This window comes from Anticarsia gemmatalis, chromosome 23 (assembly GCF_050436995.1).
Source record: "Anticarsia gemmatalis isolate Benzon Research Colony breed Stoneville strain chromosome 23, ilAntGemm2 primary, whole genome shotgun sequence".
NCBI classification, from domain to species: Eukaryota; Metazoa; Arthropoda; class Insecta; order Lepidoptera; family Erebidae; genus Anticarsia; species Anticarsia gemmatalis.
Window position 1 is genome coordinate 6,907,940 of NC_134767.1, and position 16,744 is coordinate 6,924,683.

General features: G+C 34.3%; 2 protein-coding genes across 7 annotated transcripts in view; both read left to right on the plus strand.

The window, feature by feature from the left end:
- The window catches only part of LOC142983161 (protein Wnt-5b-like), a 51,257-nt gene that overhangs the window by 22,543 nt on the left and 11,970 nt on the right, over positions 1 to 16,744 (plus strand). For all 6 annotated transcript variants that reach the window (XM_076130034.1, XM_076130035.1, XM_076130031.1 and 3 more), the window contains exons 3-4: positions 8,224 to 8,480; positions 12,715 to 12,895. In XM_076130034.1, coding sequence (XP_075986149.1) covers positions 8,224 to 8,480; positions 12,715 to 12,895 — 438 coding nt within the window. The remainder of the gene's footprint in view (positions 1 to 8,223; positions 8,481 to 12,714; positions 12,896 to 16,744) is intronic.
- LOC142983213 (putative salivary secreted peptide) lies at positions 3,944 to 4,715 on the plus strand. The gene has a single exon (XM_076130109.1). It carries the CDS (start codon positions 3,978 to 3,980, stop codon positions 4,332 to 4,334), a length of 357 nt encoding a protein of 118 aa, XP_075986224.1. The 5' UTR covers positions 3,944 to 3,977; the 3' UTR covers positions 4,335 to 4,715.

The window sequence follows — 16,744 nt, forward strand, 5'->3', positions numbered from 1 at the left end:
AGTGGTGGAGTTGGTATGAAAAGTGTGACTATTAGGATTGAAAGTCCTAATATTTTACGAGGTTATAAATTTTCGATTGAAGTGTTTGCTAATGATCCGATTGCAGCGTATCAAACTAAAGGAGTATCTCAACAATATTATGGTGACAGTCAATTCGCAAGAAAATTTTAAGTGTAAAAAATCTATGGTAATAAAGTAATTTATATTTTGCTAAAAAATGTTTTAATTTGTGTACCACCTTCGTAGAATTTTGTTGCTTGTCTTACTTGCTAAAGCAATTTTGAAGTCAAAGTTAATAATATGATAATAATGTTTTGTTTTTAAACTTTTGGGACTTGTGCAAATATTTATTGTCTAGTGTTACCCGTGCATGAATGCGAGATGGGCTATGTAATTAATTTGTGAAAACGTGTCATATAGAGATCAAGCAGTCAGAACAACAAATCGTTTTTGAGACGGGAATTTCTCTCAACAAGGAATTAACCAGATAATTGATTACCAAGTTCAGGTGCGGTCAGCAAAGATTTTAAGAAAAATATACACTTTTTATAGTTCAACAGTAAGTCGTTCGAAAGTCAGTAGTTCAAAAGTTATTTTATTTCATGACTACTAAATTTTAATTCAATCAATACTACACCAGAAGATTGAAAATGCGTGCCTAAATTTTAAAAAGTTAAAATGTCTATGAGCATGTAGAGTATAGTAGAATGTAGATAATAGTGTTAGCCCCTCGACGCTCTCACCTTTTCTGTTTATTTAACTTTCAAAGTCATTATTTTCAGGTAAATATTTTGTACATATTGATGAGTCACTGTCCTCTCGACAATGTTAAACGTCGTGACTACGATCAATCAAGAAGATAATTGTAGTAAGCAAATATTACGTAAAAAAATGTTCTTTGTAACTTAGTCAACCATTTTGATCTAAAGGGTGCTAAATATCTTTTCAAAATGAGATATAATTCATATCCTATCCGACCATGTGGTGTTCTTTGGTCTCTGCCAACCCCTATGGGAACAAGGTGTGATTTCATCTACTAGACAAGATTGACAAGAGCAGTTCTACGAGTCTCCTTAAGAGCTAATTACTTTTGATTATCACAAACTAACAAGGCAACTATGGATAGCTATATACCAGAATACCAACTTACTCATCCTTACATTCCGAAGGCACGATTAAACAGCCGGGACTCATTTGCATTAATACCGAGTATACACACTCCCTCAAATCGCAAAAGTAAGAGGAAGCTCAAAATTAGGAAGAAGGTACTATGTGTTGTAAAGAAAATTGCAATACCATTAAATTTATCGTAAACTATAAAAAAATTTGGGATATTATGTGACTCAAACATCAAACAAAAGTCACAAGATGCATGACAAATACATTTCGTATAATCTTGAACATCTGTTAATTGTTATGTTCGTCATAGTCGTAATTTCTTTACTTAATTATCATAAAACTTGTTCAGGGTCACAATAAAATGAATGGATAGTTATTTTACATAATGAGGTAATATTTATTTTTAGATAACACGACCGTAAAGAATGATTTTCAGCCTCTGCCTGTAGTGTTTATAATTATCAAAAATCCTACGGTTAAGATATTATTTACTGATTTTTAGGCGTAAAGCAACACACTGACCAAAAATATAAAGTCTTGGCTCTGCATACAAAATAGTAAATAACACAATTTTTATATAAATATTATTTCTTTATAACGACAACTCCCGCGCTAAGAATTGCTCTTGTGTCGCGGGGACTTTTACAAACATACAAACAACGGACACAAAGTACAACAAGAGTCAAACAATTATTTCTGGATCGCATAAATAATTGTTCCGTGAGAGAATCGAACCCACGACCTCCCGACGCAATAGTAGCGGCGTGGGGACCTAAACCACTGCGCCACGGAGGCAGTCATACTACAATATAATATTCAGTACAAGTATTGATATCAGTACCTCGATTCTCTACCACTATGGACTATCGACAACCGGCTAGCTATCGACATTTGACATTTAGAATGTACTGCCAAAATGTTTCCTACGACACCCGTCAGAGGCGCTGATCAGATTTTCATACAAAATTTCTCGATGACAGGTCGGTTGTCGGTAGTCGATAGTAATAGAGAATTGAGCTGCAGGTCGTATCGCTATCGTATCGTCTGTATTAAACAGATCGTGACTGAAGGCTCATAGTTGCGCAATACAATATCGTTTCAGTACTTGAATGATTCACTACGAGAAAAAAACCTGAAACAAATATGTACATAATAATATTTACCGACATTACTAAATAGATGAGATATGTACCTGACGTAGTTATCTTTATAAGTAAAACAGTATGGGATTTAATTTGTGAAGGTACAAGTTTGATTTCCGGAATGTCAAAATGCTAAATATTGGTTTCTGTTATCTGTAATTTTAAGAAAGATATACAAAGTAATAGACGTTAAAATTGGTAACTCTACATAATTTAATGATGTGATTCCCAACTAATATTAACTACTATACTAAATGCAAAAGCGACTGATATTTTTTTAGTTTTTTGAATTTTAGGGAGGGCTAATCTTTTGATAAGTAGTAAGACTAGTAATAAGTAAATAAATTGTTAGTAATTCTAAGGATCAAACTAAAAGAAATTGTTTTAGTAACCCTTGACATCGTTCAATAAAAAATTATGACTATAAATTCACAATTGAAACGCAATACTATTAAGTAAAGTAAAAGTTTCAGGAAATTTTCCCGCGATACAAAACAAGTTGTTTGTTCTGCATCGTGACAGGCAAACCTGCGTCATATCACATGTCTCCGTGATGGATCCTTGTACATCTTTGTATGTTTGTCTTAGCTTGGATGGGTTTATGTAAGAGATAAACAAGAATGGTTGCCTGAAGTATTTTAGATAATGGTATAAAAATATGGTTTATTGACTTCCTTGGTTTTATACAAACGAATTCCAAGGCAATCTTGATGCATGTTCGAGGCATAATAATATGTCTGTGGCCACAAAGTGGGTACCATAAGGTGGTCGGCAGCGAAGAGAAAGGCCAAAATGGAGATGGCGGGACGACTTGGAAGCTTTTCTAGATAGATAGTCAGTCGTAACAAGACTGGAAATCTAAGGGAGAGGCCTTAGCTCGGCAGTGAGACACAGAAACAGGCCAAACAATAAAATAATAATATAAAGGTCTAAAACAATAATATACAGAAAAAAAGTGTATCTGTGCGTTCTTTTTTGTATTTCAAATCATCTAAACGGTTATGATGTTTTATCCCGGGGCATGACAAGGAAAATACTCGTACCTTTGTCAAAAATAACCTCACACGTGATGCGTGACCTAATTAGTAATTATATTGAACTAATGACGCATCGATCCACTTATTTGTATTGAATTTGATACGTTTAATATAATATCTAAAACAGTTTACATTATAATTAGCTATAACAAACGATTTAATTATAAATTTCCTTCCTTTCCATCGGTTTCGACAAAAAGGAACCAAGACATATGTACATATTTATGTATACCCCTTATTAATAAATACTCAATCGACAATTTTTTTTTCATTACATTACTGAGCATAGAGTTCAAACCGCGCTATTTTTTTACACCTGTTTTTCAAATATGCCTCTATAAAAATAGTTCACCGAAATGTATATACTCGTCTAATTTTTGAAGAACTAAATTGGATGAATATTTTTTTAATATGTTTATACCTAGCTATTGAAACTAGGTTTGTATGAGAACAACGGGATTAAAATTTTCAAGGATATGTGATTATCCATAGATAATGATTAGAAGTTGGGCCAGTCCGCTTGCAGAAATTAAATCAATGTTATTATGAATACAATATACATCATTATCTCGACATAAACAAACATAGCATCAGAATTCTTCACTTCTACATAACACCGTCCCTCTCTATATAATACCTAGCGCCCCAATTAACACTTCAGTGCTAAACGAACGACAAAATGCGAACATTAAGTGTTGCCATACTCTTCTGCCTTGCCGCTATTTGCGCGGGACAATCCCACGACCTGTCCATCGGCCAAGCGACCTACGGCGATGTCATCGTATACAAGGCTGATGAAATCAAATATGGATTCCCTTTCTTCATAAGAACGAGCATCATTGAATATCCTGAACCAGGGCAAAAGAATTACGCCTATATCAAAGCGATTTATATCAAGGATAATGAAAGGGATGGGTCTGGAGGTTACCCCTCCATTTCTGCTGGAGGTATTGGTCAGAGGTTCGTGAAGATCAAGCTCAAGAGTCAGAGGGGAGGCGGCCTTAACTTCACTGTAACCATCTATGGAAGATATTAAAGTTATTTCGAAGTGATAAAGACTTAAGTGTTACAGTCAAATTCTTCACTACACCTCGAAGGATCAACAAATTGTGTGTGAATTGCATTCGAATATATTCGTTGAAACGATGATTCAATGCCAATATTAAAATCTTCAACGGTCTAAGGTTTTTCTTCTAAGCATGGTGATTCAATGCTATCTCTAATTATGTCATGTTCTCCTGGTACTTGATTCTTTTCATGCGCCATGTTTTTGAAGGTATTTTACACAATTTGATTGGAAATGGAAAGAAAAGATTTGTAAATAATTATTATTTTCGTTACTGATCAGTATTATGTTATTTACTGTATATTTTTGTTATTTGTATAATTAAATTATTAAAGTGCACTTTAGTAAATACTTTATGTATTTTTATTTCACATCTTGCAGGTTAGCTTACGTCGGAGCTGAATTTAACAAACATACAAACATACCCACTCTATTAATTTATAATCCATACTCCACACTAATATTATAAATACGAAAGTAACTCTGTCTGTCTGTCTGTCTCCTACTCAATCACGCCTAAACTTTCATGAAATTTGGTATAGAGATATTTTGATACCCGAGAAAGGACATAGGCTATATATCATCACGCTGCGACCAAAAGGAGCAGAGTATCAATAATTAATGTTACAAAAACGGGGAAAAATTTCACCCATTCTCTCTTATTGGACGCAAGCGAAGTTGCGCGGGTCAGCTAATTATTAATAGTTAGTAATCAACATTTTTGTCGTTTATTTGTACACATAGGAATAAGTACTATCGATTATAGAAAAACTAGACAAAACCATTGCCCCGTGGCACTAAAATTGATTATGTAGCGCTGGATAACACAAATTGCTCCCATGAATCTGATCTGATTATCACATTCTAAAACTTAATAAATATTTAACATAACCTTGTAACGTCATAATATACGTCATATTATTCTAAGAATCGGTACAGCATATTTCGCTATCTTTATTTTTTTAGTTTTACGTAGACAAGCTCAACTGATAGACTGACAAAGGAAATGCAAAGACTAATATTAGAACAACTCGACAATTATTATGCTAATATTTCACCATTTATTTTCCTTACATAACACGTTATTTAGCACGTGGATAGCAATACAATAAACGCATTTACATACATAAATAAGCATACATTTCATACGTTCAAGCATAATGTTCTCAGGATACTTTTCATTTAGGTTCTAACATCTACCAGGGATTCAGAAACTACAAAGACTTGCATAAAGGTCCTTAGAAATATTGAGAACCAAAAGGGAACCTTTCCGTATTATTTCATAAAAACGACCTTTTATTGCCGAAAGAAAACCAGCAACCCGGCAATGGCAGCATCTATACTATTATATTATACTCGTAAAACTATTCCGTGAGAAATTTCATATAAGAAGTGACTGACTGACACACAACGCAGCCGCACTGAACGCTTGAAGCCGAAACTAGGCATGTATGTTTCTTGAAGACTAGAAGAGCACCACGAGAGGATTTTCGAAAAAAGTTTTCCTGAGTAAATAGGCTATCTAACACTGAAATAATTTTTCAAATCGGATCAGTAGTTCTTGAGACTAGCGCATTCAAACAAACAAACTCTTCAGCTTTATAATATTAGAACAGATTTCGAAACTAATTAAACAAAGTAAAAACCCACTTCACTACGATATAATCTCGACAGCTGTCGTACAAACTGCTAGGATTGACCTCAATTCATATGAAAAGACCCTTCAAGTAATTAAATTATCATAGAATGTACTCGAATAGGAAGTATTCTAGCAGCTAGCTATCATAGTGACCTTATAGAATGAACAGTTTTAGTTTGAAATCCTTATATAAACGTAAGACGATGCAAAGAGTAGAATCAATGCCGTTTCTTATACCTAATTACGTGAAAAACTAATTAAGTACCGTTTTTTATTTGAGAAAATACTGAGATTGCAGTCAATCAAATAATTGACAACATAGTTTTATGTCTCTGCTTCATATATTATATCTAGGAGCATTAGTTGTAGATAGTAGAGGACATTTTAGTTATTTTATAGTAAGTTTAGTTAATTAATATTGCTCATGTTACAAACATAATATCAATGTAATCAGAATATGTATTGATAAAAAATATATACTTATTCTCAACTATGAAATCGACCTTGAGACCCCGAAATTAACTAATTAGACGAATCAATTTAGTGTAGTTGTTCCCTGTAGTTCCCAGAATTTTGCCAACCGAGAAAATAAACCTGAGACCTCACGATCTACAACAGCAAAACTTCACACACTATCCATAATGGACCAACCAAGAAATCAAACCAGGGCCCTCGTAAACCACAAATGTAAATTCTCCTCTATAGACCACCTAGGCAAAACTAAAGTGTCTAAACATTTAAGTCACAAAGCAACTGTTGCCTATTTTCATGCAGATACTATTATGGCATAAACAAGCGGAACCATGAACCATAATATAATTCTGACTACATGCAAAATATGTACCATTTCTAAGAAATTGATGCGTAACAATATACATACAACTTAACAGATAAGCCATAGAAAATAATGTCACGATATTTGCAATAAGATAGCGATTGTATTTTGTTTTCCTTCAATTTTCTTAGTAATAACTCTATGTAATTGTTAGTAGTATAATATTGTGAGCCGATTATTTCTATATACTTATGACACTACGCAAAACTATAGAATGTTTTTATTGTATGTAAAAGAGAATGTAGAGAGATAACTACTGTTGGATTCCTATGACGGAGAATTAGGATCATCTGTCTTCTGTTCACGGATAAATCGCTCAACCGATATCGATGAAATTTGGGTATGGATGTAGTCGAAGATTGTATTAAATAAAATAAATTTAACCCATCACTGTTTACCGCTGGAATGAGAGAGGGGATAGGCCTTGACTTGGTACGGAACTTTTTAAAAATACCCCGTAGAGAGTAAAACGAGTATAAAAGGTTTTAGTTCAAAAGACCCGTTTTGGTCATTTCATCATCATCATCATTCACACCCCAATTCTATCCACTACCGAATACAGGCCTCTCTTTGTCTATGCCACGCTTAGGTACCGATCCCATGCCAATCTAATCGAGGCATGCCCTACGCATTTCCTTATATCGTCAACTACTTAGTTATATTTTCCTTTAAAATTATGATTAATCGGTTTTTAAAATATATAATAAAGTGCATTAACAACCAGTCAACAGTGCAATTGAAGTCAAATTCATTTGAAAACCCTATAAATAGATACCATTAATAACCTATCAACGATATAATCTAAGATTAATAATATAACATTCAAGAATACGAGTACATTTATCAATAACATTTAATTAGCGGCCATTAAATTTTGACAGCCAGCTCAATACAACCATGTGTTATAAATTATTGGTTAGTGTGAGTGGAGCGTGCTGCCATCTATTATCGAGATGTCGTACTTAAGTGTATCATTAAGTTTATAATTATTATAATGTATGACAAGGCCGTATTAAATATTGTAATAAATGTATCGGATTTATTTTATTGGGTAGGTTGTAATATTATAACTTATAGATTAATGATAATGATCGTTATTGAGATCTCATTTTGTTTCCGGCCACATAAAATATTTATATGTCGTATGATATACGAGTATAACTTAATTCAATAAAGACATTAATGAAACTAAGTCCTGACCATATACTACTTGAGATGATAAGTCACAGAAAAGATGCACCACATTCAATATTTTTCTAATGTTTGAGGTCATACCTCGTCTGTACCGCATCGCATATTATGTTCAAACCCGGCATGTAATTCGCCGCTACACAACTTACCTAACTCTGATAAACTTTAAAAGTAACTAATTTATTTTGTTCCAGCAACATGGGCCTACTAGAATTCGAAAAATGGTCCAACCAGCCCGACCTCTTCTCCGAAAAGTCCCGAGTATGCGCTCGTCTTCGGGGCCTGACGCCAGGCCAACGGCGTGTCTGCCGACGTCACAAAGACCATATGCCAGTCGTCAGTGCAGGAGTCAAGCAAGGGATTAATGAGTGCCAGTATCAGTTCCAAGGGAGAAGGTGGAATTGTACTGTGACCGAAGATGAGACTGTTTTCGGACCGCTGACGTTAATTGGTGAGTGGTATTGATGGTGAAGTTTTGTTTTGTTGATGATAGATGGCGTTGTTTAGAGGTAAGTTAAGTTATTGTTCTATGAGATATCCCGCATATCTATACCAATATTATACAGTTGTAGAGTTTGTTTGTTAGTTTGGTTGAATGCGCTAATCTCAGGAAGTACTGGTGCGAACTGAAAAAATATTTTAGTGTTGGATAGCTTATTTTTGAGACTATATAACGTCACGCTACAACCAATAGGAGTAGAGTAAGGGTAAAAATTGTTACAAAAACAGGGAAAATTATGACCCATTCTCTCTTATGTGACGCAAGCGAAGTTGCGCGGGTCAGCTAGTAATTTATATCTGGCTAATGTAATAGTAAGCAAACAGGATGTATAATAACATCCTGTTTGCTTACTAATTTATCAAATAATTCATTTGAATAATAATGGAGTAGAAACATATTCAGGTTGTAACATCAATTCAGCTCCCAGAGTTAATAGTTTTAATTACATAGTTTTTGAGACGTAAGATAAACGAAAAATATGTTTAATTTCCTCGTTCAAACGTAATATGTATTTGATCAGCTGATGTTTTTCATTTACAAAACACGTCAAATGTAGGCAAGTAAGTCTAGACTAAATACATAATACTTTCAACATTCTTACAACCTCATCTAGGAAAGTCTACAAAAAAGATTTATTACTCATAAAGCCTGAAACACTGAAACAATTCACATTTAACAAGTAAAGTTCTTCGTCCTTGGAGATTCTAGATCAGTGGTTCCCAACCAGTTGTCCGCTGACCACCAATGATCCATGGAAATCAAAATATGGTCCGCGAAAGATTAAAAAAAATTAAATTTTCAGGTTGATTATTACACTTTATTTTTAATATAGAGGTCCCTCCTAACACGAATAATATAAAAGTTTAGACTTAGAAAAGGTTGGGTACCCCTGTTCTAGATAAACCTAGATATTTCTAGAGCAGTGCGAACAGTTGAAACGTACAGACGTCACGATAAATCACTGAACTGTCCTGGCACATGTCCGACTCACGAGAAAGATTTAGAGCTTCTACAAGCTGGATTTTCACCACTTATGTACTACCATGTGAGATTTATGTGGGATTTCAGCTTTATGTAATAGAAAATTGTATTACCTAAAAGTTTGGCAAATAAATTACGATTATTAATCTGGGGGCACGGAAGTGCCCCCGCAAGTCGAGCAAAAAAAAGCGGCACGGCCGTAACATCCTTTTCTCGAAGCAATTCGGGCTATTTTTGACACCCCTATAATTTCGTTGTGGATAAAACAAGAAGCCTGGATTTTCAGCAACTAATCAGTCATTGTATAAACACGGTATATTTAAAATTTCAGTCAATTTGAACCAGTCGTTTAAGAATGACAACTTGTTGAAATTTTGAATTTTGTCACTCACTGATTCACTGACTCACTGACTCACTGACTCACCGATCATCAAAAGTCTAAGGTACTTCTAGCAGACTTAGAAACTTAAAATTTAGAATACAAATAGGGTTTAGTGTCTTTATCATGGGAAAAATGTAATATTTTCTAATTTCGGTCCAGTTTTCTAAATACACCAACTGCAACAATAACTTTGTAATCTCATATAAATGTATAAGATTACAAGGTTACATTTGCAGTTAATGAATCATTATTACTGTAGAAAATAAAATAAATAGGTGTAAATAGGTACCTACTATATGAGGCATAACGGGAGGGGGTAAAGGGTGGGTAAGGGTGTTTAGCCCATGAAACTTAACAACATTCCCATAGGAAAATATGTTGGATTATGAAAAAAAACGTCTTTCCATACAAATTGCACTTATGTTCGCTCTACAAAAAGAAGTGAGATGCCATCAAAAACATTCTGTAAAAACCTCAAGTCTCGCCGTAAAAAGTTGTGAGATCTATATAATACCAAGTCGATTAATCTATTTAGTCTCTACTTAAAGGACCTTCTGTCTTAAGTTATTACGTATGTTATTATCATGCCAATTTAAAAAAAAATACCTTTAAAACAAATAGATCGACTTGGTCATCGCAAGAAAACACAAATTCGCCATTAACATTTCAGGAGCATTAACTTCTCGTCGTGCTGTGTAGTGTGATACATACTAATAATCAAATCATGCGATGGCCAGGTCGGTCTATTTGTTTAAGAGGTATTTTTTTTTAAATTGGCATGATAATAACATACGTAATAACTTAAGACAGAAGGTCCTTTAAGTAGAGACTAAATAGATTAATCGACTTGGTATTATATAGATCTCACAACTTTTTACGGCGAGACTTGAGGTTTTTACAGAATGTTTTTGATGGCATCCATTATTCTAATACCATGACGCTAAAGCTTGTTGTCAACGTAGCTCAAACGAAAAACAAAACTCTATTTTTTAAGTGATGCATAAAAATATTTCTGTCGCTGCTATACACATCAATATAACAAAAAACAGTATGTAGCGTAAGTGTGACTTAAAATTGAGTATCTTTTGAGTAATCTACCATTAGTCAGATACAATTCCACGGCAACAATTTTAGTCTTCTTCTTCTTATCGTATGGTTAGTGGTCAACCTAGTATCAAAGTTGTTCAAGCCGCCCGAGGGCCTTTGACATGGCTTAACGACTGTTATCGTAGTAGATAACAACCGGGACCGACTTTTAACGTGCCACAATTTTAGTAAAAAATGGTTAATATAGAATACATTTCTTTATATGAACAGTTAAACCTGAGTAAAATACATAATCATTAGGTATATCCCAAAGAACAAGAAAATCTAGTGGGCAAAGTTTTAGCCAGAAGTGGTCCTTAAAATAAATGTTGATTAATACAAAAAATCCGCTATATTGTTCTTAAAACACTTTAATATGATACCCACGTATCTCTTTAAATATCTAATACCTTAGTAAGTAAACTGTTACATAAACAACAAGAAACCTACTTACTTTTTAATATAATTTCCAAGTAAATCCTACGCAGACAACAATAGTTTATTTCTCATAACAAGTACATAAAGAAATGGCGACATTTTCTTGAAAAACTATCGTTTTGTTTCATCCGAAGGCGGTGTCTTGTCTTAACGATATTTTTATTACTGTTTATGTTACTCTTGCTATGTTTACTACAATTTATTCTTTATTTATCTTGATACATATACTTTTTGGAATAATATGTAAGGCTTACTACGCACATATTTGAGCCGGCATTAATATCGCTGCGTTTAACTGAAAACATAATTTTGACGATCGGATTGGAAGGAACTGCCTGATTGGCATGAGCCAAAACATTTTAACAGGTCAGCTTATTAGGTCCTTAAATACTGCCGAATTGTATTATTTGATGATAATAATCCGATCGACACAAGCCGAAAAAGTGCAGTAATTACTTCGAGTCGGTTTTGTTATTCGACAAAAACTGTCGAGCTGATCATGCCGAATCGAATATGTCATTGTGTATAGCAAACCTTAGACAAATTTGTTACCCGTGCGTTTTTCTTCTCGATATTGTTCTAAGAATTCCCAGAGAAAGCAACCTGGGATCTACGCATATTATAGCAGATATATTCGTATGTAAACCTAAGGGAATAAATACAGAGCAATATTATTTGGCTTCGCGTAATTACATGTTCGATTCTGTACACAATATCATGTTCCCTTAGGTACAGACAGACGCTACGCACACAACTAACTAAATTTACTACATCAATATTTTATTTCATCCTAATTCATAATTTTCGTATAAACGTTCTTAGTACGCATTGTTCAGGCAAACGATTCTCTCCTTTCAATACGCGCATTGATATAACTCCTTTGGCTTATAATTCCCTAGTACTTTGGGATCGGAATATCGGATTCCAGTTTAAGCCGATTGGTTGAACAACTGTGAAGTAAATATTTAGTACATAATTATCATGAAAAAGAAAATGCTTTCGAAAACCATGATCTATAACAATTTGATTAATTAACTCGCGACACATCCGCAAGACATAATTAGGTACACTACCACCTGAAACTCCTTTGCACGAAATAGTTCAAGTAGAAAAGTTTTAACAGAAGTAAATCGAAGTTAATTGATACGTTTACGAAATATTTTGTTACGTATTCAATAAGCCTAATTTATTAACTTATCATCATAATTCTATTTACTACTGTATATCAAAAAAACAATAATCCTACCTGAATGTTAGTTTTCGTAATTTTCTATAACGAAGTTCTCTTATCACCAGCTTCCCGCGAGACGGCTTTCACCCACGCGATTACTTCAGCGGGGGTGTCTCTCTCAGTGTCGAGGGCTTGTAGAGACGGCCGCCTGTCCAGCTGCAGCTGCAGCCGAGCCGCCAGGCCGAGGAACCTGCATAATGACTGGGTGTGGGGCGGCTGTGGGGACAACCTGGAATACGGCTATAAGTGAGTATTAGTAATAGAATGGTACGTTATTGTGATTGGTTGTTCTTTTAAGTTATCATTATCGGCCTTAGTTAATTTAGACGCAACGAAGTAGTTAATTTTTAATTAAAGTTACCCTTTAACTTTGTAAATAATACTTTTTTTAATATATGTTTTTTACTTCGCTATTCATTAAAAAAACATTAACAACTTACTTATCTTTATGAAAAAAAAAAAAATTTGGGTGAATTTCTAAAAATTTCATAATTTTATAACGTTAAATTAAATATAGAAAGAAACACTAAATAACGTAGTTTACTATTTCCTTATTTTTAAAGCACGTAAATCAATGTTTTACGATTTTTATATGTGGTAATGCATAAATATCCTTAGGTAAATTAAAAACATCCCTTGCAATGATAAAATCGCTACAGTCACTCCTCCCCGTAGGCATTTTCCCTTCAACTATAAATTCAACGTACCAATACAAGATATTCAAGCCAAATAACTTCAACAAGAAATATACATCCAAACGACTCATGTATTCCTAGTAGCTACTACTATGTTCTACTACAACTAGAACCTTGGGAAATGTATTCTAGTTGTACCAATTCTATAAACCACCTCTCTACATTCATGCCACCCTGCGCGCAGATTATTATTTTATTTAAATACGTTCCAGCGTTCGCCTCCTGTCCCTGACCTCGATCAATGTCGTCGAATGTTGGGATAGTCAACCTCTTCGCGCGTTCTGTGCGCCTAGTAGTATTCCCCCACTTTATCGAAATTTTCCCCGCGGAAAACTTGCGAGAAAACTGACTGAAGAAAATTAATCAATTTGTCATCGATTTTCTTTTCTTTCCTACCAAATTCAGAAAATTCTAATTCACCGTCAACTGTTTTGATATAATTCCTGTCTGGAACAATAATTATTTCGAATTCTTTACCTGCAGTCAAACCTCTTCGAACAAATTAGCAAACAATGAAACCACCATACCTGAGAGGTGACATTGGTGAAAATCCCATTTACCTTTCACCTGAAAATTTCAGGGAAGCTCACCTGTTTCAGTGCGCACCTGTTTACTAGGATCGCAACATGCAGGCGAAGGTATCTTTACCTGTCGCGACACACATGCAAGACAATAAGGTATACCACCTGAAGCTCCTTTGCATGTACGAGTACACATTTTCCGCTTTCCACAGTAAGTAAGAAAGAGAACAAAGATTTAAATGCTTTTGTACAGTGTGCTAGAAAGAGATCAATCATACCTGTCGCACTACACGTGCAAACGGTGTGTTTCCCACCTGTACTGTATTGCATTTGTGTGACTTCCCCTTCCACGGATAAAAGAGAAAAATCTGCCGTCTCACTTGCTCACCCTAACAATATCCTCACCTGGTTTTTATTGCATCTGTGTTGGTGTATTTTCCCTGCGTCAGAAAGAGAGAAAATTATTTCGTACCCCTCGCACTGCTGGGTATAAAATTCGTATAAGGGTGGTGAGTGTTTGTGAAAGTGCATTTTATTGGTGTGCGTGCACCTGAAAATTCACGTGAAAAGGTAAACGGTACTCCTTATACGTCATAAAGTCCTAGTACTCAGGTGAGAGGTAAGACAGGTGAAAAATTTAGCCGCGCTCTTTCAAGCGTGACCTTTTCTTACCTGCCTGAAAACTCACCTTTTCACACATTACCTGTGTAAAAGAGGAATAAATAAAAAAAAATAATAGACATTTAAAGTTTTCATCTGTTTTTGGGAAAGGTTGCTTCGTGAACATAGACTGGGCGCTATTTTATTTAAATATTTAAAATGTTATAATCCTAATTAGCAAGCATCGCTTTCTAATTTATTTCTAATTAAGAATATTTTTTTCATTTTTAAATAACAATTTTATCTATTACTTTTAAAATTCCGTACCTATTAATCGCCTTTACCACGGTATACTTAATCGAATTAATAATTTGTTACTGGAAAGCTTAGTAAAGTATAAGTTCATTAATTCAGCTGTCAGTTGGGCTTCACGGGTGTCAAACCATGGCTGTAGACAGGTCCTGTACCAGGCAGACAGAGCCGCTGAAGAGTGAGCGGCGTAGCGCGTAGCACCCATTCATGCTACGACTTTTGTGACTCCGCCCTATACTACGATTCACAAAAAGATCTTTTCAATATTTTTTATTATTTGAATGTGGTATTCTGTCATCACTAGACATCAACTTAGTAGAAAGCCTTAATTGCAAGGATTGCGGCTGTCGGAGATAAAAAAATATAAATCATCAGGCATCAATGACCCGCAGGTTTACGCAGCTGCCGATGGTCTGTTTGATACAACTCCTTAGTTTAGAAATTACATTGAATCGTTAATTACAATCTAGATTAATCGTGCATACCAACGGTATTTAGTAAGTTGTTGGCCTATAGTCGGTACAGGTCTAATATTATTTTCTATGTTGAAATCAGAATCATATAAATAATAATATATTGTTAAAGCCCAATGTGTAGGGCGATGTTGTTTAAAATTGCTAATGAAAAAATTAAACCTGTAAATCATAGCTTTTTAGGAAACAATCTTCACATTAAGTATCGCAGTAAAATTGAGTTATTCAAATAGAATTTAAAATTTTATTATAATTTAACTTCACTTTTATTTAACTTTCACGTATAAAGAAATTTCCAGAAGATAATAAGACGGTTCCACATTTTGTAAGACGCGTTATAATTTCTACGTAGCAACGCGTAGCGCCGTAGCCGACCTCCTCCGTAGGCATGGGCTCCTAGCAAGTTTTCACGTACTAAAAGGGTTAGACCGCCGCTGAAAACTGAAAGGGTTAAGCTTTATTCACTCGCTGAAATTGATTTCATGAAGGAATTTTTCTTTTGTAGTCATAACCCCAAGATTCTTATTTATCGAGATTTTATTGGTATTGTTGAATTGGTGACTTTTATTTATTTCTTATTATTTTTATGTATAGACTTATTGATGTATGACCTACCTTAATTTAAAAACTAACAAAATTTGAATAGTAGTTTGGGTTCAAATAATAAGCGACTAACATATATAATAGTCAAGATGGTGTTTGGTGGATTTTTCATAATCGCTGAAAGAACAAGTCAATGAAATGTACAAATTACATAATAGCTACTATTTAAACCAATTAAGTATATTAATAATTATACCATATGATTATTAGTATTAATTATATCTAATTACATTTTATTCTACTATATAAAAACACAAAAAATACTGTTACTTCCGCATTTTGACACATTCATCTCGAATGTTTAAACAAAGTTTATTGATTTTTTATAGCGTCGTGTGTAAGAGTTACAAATTTAATTGTTCATAAGTCTGTCAATTACCAAATCATTATCTTCTCAAAACGGTTTTTGTCTCAATGCTAGCAAATTTTCAAAACTGTTCAAAACACAAACGGCTAAGGATTATCCAAAAAGGTTCTATCCTAACTGAAGTTACGGAACCCCAAAAATTGCAAGCGATACATCCCCTGAAAACAACCCCCAAGCCATTAAAACAAACGATAACATTGAAATACGTCATTCATTTTATTACTTTTTAAACGACGTTTTCAGAAAAACATGGAATTTTCTGCATATTTCGAGCCAGTGTTACTAGGGTATCAGGAAACAAAACGTACTCTCGTATACAGGTCGTCGCCCTTGATTCCACCCACGCATTTTCAGCAGTGAAACGTCACGGTTTGAGGCTGTTGTACCAGGAGAATAGAATCAGGAAGGAGATTAAGGGTAGCGAAGAGTGACGTCACAGTTTATCCACGGTCAAAGTTCATCGACATGAGTTATTGAAGGCCGTTTGTTTACCTGAGAAAATGTGAAAACTTTATAATTATTAT